The sequence below is a fragment of the Salvia hispanica genome, chromosome 4 (genome assembly GCF_023119035.1).
Source record: "Salvia hispanica cultivar TCC Black 2014 chromosome 4, UniMelb_Shisp_WGS_1.0, whole genome shotgun sequence".
Taxonomy (NCBI): Eukaryota; Viridiplantae; Streptophyta; class Magnoliopsida; order Lamiales; family Lamiaceae; genus Salvia; species Salvia hispanica.
The window spans coordinates 39,569,472-39,576,588 of record NC_062968.1 but is presented as its reverse complement, the minus strand read 5'-3'; the positions used below and the strand labels follow the sequence as shown (position 1 = coordinate 39,576,588).

The 7,117-nt window shown below is 39.3% G+C and overlaps 1 protein-coding gene across 2 annotated transcripts; it reads left to right on the top strand.

The window, feature by feature from the left end:
* Window positions 1–268: 268 nt before the first annotated feature.
* LOC125221901 (protein SCAR4-like) lies at window positions 269–7,117 on the top strand. 2 transcript variants are annotated; one of them, XM_048124226.1, is made up of 9 exons: window positions 269–547; window positions 1,663–1,826; window positions 2,108–2,231; window positions 2,312–2,435; window positions 2,550–2,611; window positions 2,703–6,126; window positions 6,212–6,295; window positions 6,381–6,491; window positions 6,576–7,117. In XM_048124226.1, exons 1-9 carry the CDS (start codon window positions 393–395, stop codon window positions 6,621–6,623), a joined length of 4,296 nt encoding a protein of 1,431 aa, XP_047980183.1. In that variant the 5' UTR covers window positions 269–392; the 3' UTR covers window positions 6,624–7,117. The 2 variants fall into 2 exon arrangements, with proteins under 2 accessions (XP_047980183.1, XP_047980182.1); XM_048124225.1 differs by having other exon boundaries at window positions 2,523–2,611.

Sequence of the window (7,117 nt, the reverse complement as noted above, 5' to 3'; positions counted from 1 at the left end):
CATCAATTTTTAATAAGTAAAACAATGCTCACTTGAATACTCACACCAGACATTTGTTGAAATAAGTTGAGCTGCAAGAATAAACTTATGTTGCATAATTAAAAAATTTATAAATCAAGTAAAATACGCCATATAAGACATTTTTTATACCACTACTATAAATTAGAGATTTTAATGGAAGAAAGTGAATTATCCAAAACAAATAAAATGAGGTATATAAAGAAGGCAAGAGCAGTCGATCTGAGTTCTGAAACTCCAAAAAAGTAAATAAAACAGAAAACCTGTGTCGCTATCTATAATCTATACATACAGCATTTATATGTATCGGTGGTGGTTGGAGGTGCTAAACCTCTAGCTTCACAAATTCATCCAATTCAACACCAAAGGACGAAATGCCGATGCCTCGCTACGAAATTCGGAATGAGTACACTTTGGCCGATCCGGAGCTCTATCGAGCTGCCGATAAGGATGATCCGGAGGCCTTGCTTGAAGGCGTCGCCATGGCCGGCTTGGTCGGACTTCTTCGCCAGCTCGGCGACCTAGCTGAGTGAGCTTCTAATTTCGCCCCTTTTTTGTGGATGATTGTGTTTCGAATTTTGTTTATTTCAGTTGGAATTTGCCGAATTGCGGATTTGCTTCTGATATTGATCGGTCGGAGATTTCAGTTTTTGACTTGCTAAGATTGATTATTATTCTTCTTTTTTTTCCCTTGCGAATTTTGTTGTTCTGGACGAAATGCAGGTATCAATTTATAGGAGGAAGATAATTTTTGTGTGTTATGTTATGTGCTGACATCTCTCTCTGTGAATTAACAGTTTTAATTTCTAATAGATTTTTGAAATGGTGGTGTTTATATCATATGCGAAGTTAGAGGTTGTGTGAAGTTTGTTTTGATGGTCTTAGCTTTGCTGCTACCTTAGTCTTTTTTGTATGTGGAATTCGGCATTTTGGTTTGAATCTGGGAAACTAGTGTGTAATGAGGCAATTTTTATCAATGTTTCTTCACGTTTTTCTTTTACTTCTTGAAAATATGTTTCTGCATTTATCAAGTTCAAATCTTGGTTCCCAGTGGTCTATTATGTATATTCAAAACCAGCTTAGTTTCCTAATTGGATTTATTGAAGAATCTGGTTGGTAAATTGAGTGAGTGTGATTTTTAAGTGTGCAAGTATCCGAATTTATGAGTACGGTTAGGAACTGAACCTATGTTCAATTCGACTATTCACAACTTCTGTGGGATTAGGCTGTTGAAATGGAGTACAATTTATGCAATGAATTTTTATTTTTTGCAACCTTATTCAACCTTTTGTAGCCACATGTGAAGCTGCAACTACAATGCTGAAGATATTGAAAAAGGAATTTTCTTTTTATTCAGTTTTCCTGTTGCAAGATTGTACTAGGCTACCACATTTATGGTAGCTTTTGTGAAATTTCATATCATAGGTAATCTACTAATCTTATATAGATCAGTAAGCTTATTGGTAGTTCAAATTGTACTATTGATGCAATTTCTTAAAGTTCCATGGCAGTTGGTAGCCCACTCAGGGTGCAAAGTATCAGAGTACACTTCTTTAATTTTGAGGAAATAAACATGTTCCTGTTTATGTGGTAATTTTAATTACTTAAAAAGTATGAAGGGCTTATTTCTTGTGATTGCTGAAGGTTTGCTGCTGAGATATTTCATAATCTACATGGGGATGTGATGGCAACTGCTTCAAGGGGACACGCGCTAGCATTTCGAGTTCAACAGCTCGAGACAGAGATTCCTGCTATTGAGAGAGCATTTCTCTCCCAGACAGATCATTCCTCCTTCTTTTACCATCCTGGTAAGATCACGCTGTTCTTTCCATAAAATCCTACATCAACCACTCTATTGTTTCATTGAAGCAATATTTTTACATGGGATCTGTGGCTAAAGATGTTTATTGCATCTTTATCACCCAATAGAACGCCATTTTCTGAATAATTCAGTTTTGTGGTACAAAAAGCTGTATAGTTGAAGGGTTTATCTGTTAAAAGAATCTGCTCTCTCACTTTATGCTGCATCATATGTCAAATATACCTCAAACTGCTTCTTGGATGTAACAGTAACGTGGTAATGTTGTAGGTGTTGATTGGCACCATAATCTACAACTCGACAATAATCTAGTTACACGAGGAGATATGCCTCGATTTATAATGGACTCCTACGAAGAATGCAGAGAGCCTCCTCGCCTTTTCCTTTTAGACAAGTATAACCTTCTGTTCATTTTTAAAAATGACTGAGTTGTATTATAAAAAATGATATCTCAATTAACACATTTAAATTTAGGTTTGACATTGCGGGTGCTGGAGCATGTCTCAAACGTTATACCGATCCTTCGTTTTTCAAAGTTGAAACCTCTGAAATTACTGGTGCTGATATTCAAAGGGAAAAGAAGATCCGCAAAGCAAAGGTAATTTGTTGACTAATAATCAAATTCTTAGCAGATAAACTAGAAGGGAACTGCTTTTGCTGCCATTTTTTTTTTCAATTCATGCAGTCAGAGTTACTGGTTTTTGTTGAACAGAAGAAAGGACCACGCTGGAGAAACAGAGAAACCCATGAAGTTGTACCAACATCACATGCCAAGTGAGACTTTGTTACCCTTTTTCTACTTTGTGCTCTTCCTAGTTGATTGTGAAGAATGGGATTTTCTAATTTGCAATTGCATCATATGTAGACTCCATCAGCTTTTCCTGGAGGAGCGTGTTGAAAATGGCATTAGCACCGCTTCTCACTGTGCAAAATTAAAGAGGAGACTGAATGGATTTCCATTTAATTCAAAAGTTGGGAAGAGCTACATGGAGAAAATACTAAATTCTCCATCTCCAGAACATAAAATGCTTCATGACATGACTGTGGACTCACCACAGCTGAAGTTGGCTACAGATGACCATAGGGATTCTGCTTCTCAAACATTTGAAGTCATGAGTCCCTACCGAGTGAGAGGAGGGAGAAAAAGAAGTACTCCTTCATCTCCAGATAGAGAGGGTGCTGTTCAGAATCATCCCACACATGAGTCAGATGAATTTCCGGTATATGATGAAATCTGTGAACTACCAAGTTCGCGTCCTAGTATTGCAACAAATGGCCTCTCATCTGCTCTGAATATGGTGACTGGTGAAAAGGTTGTAACTGTTGATGCAGAAAGCAATGGAGGACGCTTAATTGGTTACGAATCTGAGGATATGGCCAGTGAGATAGATAATTTTGTGGATGCACCTTTAACCATGGAGTCAGAAATGGATAGGGATTCCGATTTGAGAATGAAGAGCGATGACACCTCACCTATACAAATGGAATCACTCATTATGGATACATATGAAGAACATCTTCATTCAAGGTCCTCTGATTCTCAATCTATTGGAGGCTCAACGATGTCTGATGCGGGAAACAATTCATCCACAAAAGAAATATCTAGTTTCTCTTCAGATTCTCCAAGCGTTTCAGCTGAAACACCACAACCAGATAGCTCTGCCACTAAAGGATCTCTGTGCACTGATATCTGTGTAAATGAGATTGCTGGTGCATCCTCTTACCAGGAAACTGCTGATGAAGTATTTCCTGTGGATGGCCACTCAAAACCTGAGGTTTCTGATGATACACACACCAATAGCAGGTCTGGGTCCAAGCATGTCTCTTCTAGCAGTGATGAATTTGTGAGAAAATATATGTTAAGTCCACCTGAGCCAGAAAAGGTCTCTACTATGGATGACGAAGAAGAGAAGACAGACCCAAGCATAGGTCCATCATGTGTGGTTTCTGATGGTAGACACACCGAGACCGATACGATCACCAGCCAAAGGTCTGAGTTTAAGCAGGTGACTTCTACTTTGAACGGACCAATGTCTACTTTGGAGCTTTCTGATCCAGAAGTTGTGGGCAATCATAACTTAGAGCCAGATGAGATGGTCTTTGTGACAAATGAAGAAGAAAGGATGATAAATCATGATTGCAGTCAGAAGATGATTTATCAAGATCAACCATTTTCCCGTGCCTGCATATCTAGATTGCCATCAGAAGATGATTTATCAAGATCCTCTGGCGGAGAGGAAATGGTGGATGAACTGAATGGTGAGGATGATATTTATCGTCACACTGATAGTTTAGTTCAAACATCCAACAATTTCCTGCATGAGGATGAATGCAATGGGGAGGATAGGGAGTTGGCAAATGATGCATCTTCGACAATAAACACACCTCATATTGTGGATGAAATTCAAGATAATTTCGAAGATGAGTTTCCAGAGATGCCCAACTCTTCTGATGCAGTACATAATGGAGACAGTAATGAACATAAAGAAGATAATATTATTGCTGTTTGGGGTGATGAGGATTCAAATGCTTCTACTGACTCTCTAAAGCATTTCCCATGTATCGTGGATGCACCTCTAGAGAAGGGACTCGTAGAAACATCATTGGCCGGTGCTGGCACTCTAAAGCTTGAAAACAATCACTCGGATAGCTCCACTAACAATGAGATTAGCTTGAAAAATCCGAAATCTTCACACCTAGCAAGCTCTCCTGATAGTCTGATGGAAGTTCTTGATGCTCATAATGAAGGCATTATTGCTGAGGAAGATACAATCATAAATGGAACTCTTCCGACTGGAACTCCTGAACCTTTTGAAATTGTGGGTTTGCAAGGCACAGAAATATTTTGTCATGTTTCTCCCAATGATTCAGAAGCCCTAGAAGTATCACATTGCTCATCACACGATCTTGAAGAGCCTGCAGGAACGTCAGATACCAAAGAAATGGATGGAATCTCACTGTTATCAGGTTCCAATACTCAAGAAATTACTGAAGTTACAAACTCTACTGATATTAATCCAGTGAATGGGATTCACGTGTCATTGAGTAAGTCTGGTTCGGATGCTTGTACATCCCACACAACACTTATCACTTCCCCCATTCCTGCGGTTTCTGACGATGCAAGTCTCAGTAAGTTAGTGGAAGAGCATAATGGTCACTTTGGGTATTCTGGCATACATGAACTTGTGAATGAAAAGGATTCTCCCTCTGAATGGGAATTAGATCATGTGGAGAAATTGGGACCAGCAGAGGCTTCTGTTTTAGGTTCTGAAGCTATCGCCTGCTACTCTGTCGATAATTGTCATCCCGGAACAGAGCTTTCAGGTTTTGTTCATAATTCACATCTTGATGTAGAATGTGATGAACAGTGTGGTCTAGATAGAGAACAAGAACTAATCTGCGAAAATGGTCTTCAAAACCATGTTCTTGATGCTCCATTACTGCCTGTAGATAATGACAGTGAAGAATTAGTTCAAGATAAAGTTGGGCTTCCGCCCTCTCACATTGATCTTGATCAACATCTACTGCGTCCGGGAGAAATAAGTCCGGAGTTGTCTCCTTCGTTGCCTATGAATTACCTGCAAAATCTTGATAATGATGAAGCCAGAGGAGAGAGCAATTCCGTCTCTGCATTTTCCCTTGCAAATGGTTCAGCTCCACCTTCTATATCGGAGCTCTCAAGATTAAGTAACAACGACATAAATGTCCATGGATATCCATTAGATTCCGTTTCTTCTCCAAGTAATCCTTTTCTGGAAGCTAATCAGATAAATCTTTCTGACCTACCTCCACTGCCACCTCTCCCGCCAGTTCAGTGGATGATGGGAAAGCTTCAGCATGGTTTTCCTTCTGCAGAGGGAGAGATGATAAGAGATAAAGAATCATTCCCTCAATTGCTCTCCCCGATAGCTGCCGCTGATGATCTTGGTTCACCCCTATCAACAGAACCCACTCATAATGGTTCTTGCCCACCCACTGCAACCACCGATGATATTAGGTCCGTGTGTGAAGAGATGAAAGACTCGCTGCCGGTGCTTGCTGCCAATACCATAATAAAAGATGAGAGTTGTGACAATAGTTGTTCTAGCTCGGAATCCAAAACTTTGCATGAGACAACCAACCATCCCGAAAAAATAGAAACCAAGCCACAGCTGTTAGCTACACCAGTTTCAGAGAATGTATCTGCATCAGAAGCTGAAGAAGATGGTGAAAACGGGACCCAAAAGGTGAAATTTCCTCGGCCTCGCAATCCTCTTGTGGATGATGTTTCTTTCCTTGATAAGAGTAAAGTAAGTATAATCTGTTTCCTTCCTTGTACACAATGCAAATTACTATCTCTCAGTGCCAAATTCAATAACCGTTTCCATCCTCCAGCTACGAAAAGTCTCAGAACGAGTCAGGCCCGAGATACAGAAGGTAGAAGAAAAAAATTCTCTCTTGGAGCAAATAAGGAGCAAGGTAAGAAACACCATATATACATAAATAGCATTGTGCACGTACATTACTTTCCTGTGGAAGATAACTCCATATAAACATCATGCAGTCCTTCAACCTGAAACCTGCAATGGCATCAAGACCCAGTATCCGGACTCGGGCTCCTGACACCAATCTCAAAGTCGTCGCGATATTGGAAAAAGCGAATGCAATTCGCCAGGTCTCTCTTTCTTTCTCCCTGCAAAGTCTCAGTGCCTGTTTTCGCCTCAGTCTTCTTTACAATGAAAATGGCTACCTTTTGCAGGCCTTTGCCGGTAGTGATGAGGACGACGATGATAGCTGGAGTGAATGATGCAAAAGAAATTATCCAGGAGGGAATATTTCTCAAAAATGATTAGTGCTTTAAAGAAACCGAGATCCGAGATCCGAGATTCTTGTCTTCTGTCTTCTGATCCAGTTTCAAGGTGACCAAATTTATTGAGTTTTTCCATTCCAGAAGTGATGTTTAAGGTTATGTGTGTGTTCATGAGTGGAGCGAAGGTGTAAGGTTGTATACTAGTTTACACTTTACTTTTATTGTAAATGTTTGAGGGTATATATTAGCAGATATAGAATAGAAAATTATTAGTGTAAAAGCAAGACCAGTGTTCAGTTTTGTTCTTGTTGTAAACAGACATTTTAATACTTCTCCTTAGAAGATTTATTCTTGAACAATAGTTTTATATGTATAGGAGGTTTGTTTTTGGCTTTTTTCAGAGAGTTTTCATTGCTAATGTCATGTTATTTGTAAGAGTGTAATATTGGACTTGATTGTAACGTGAAGCTAAGAGAAATCATTTTCGAACA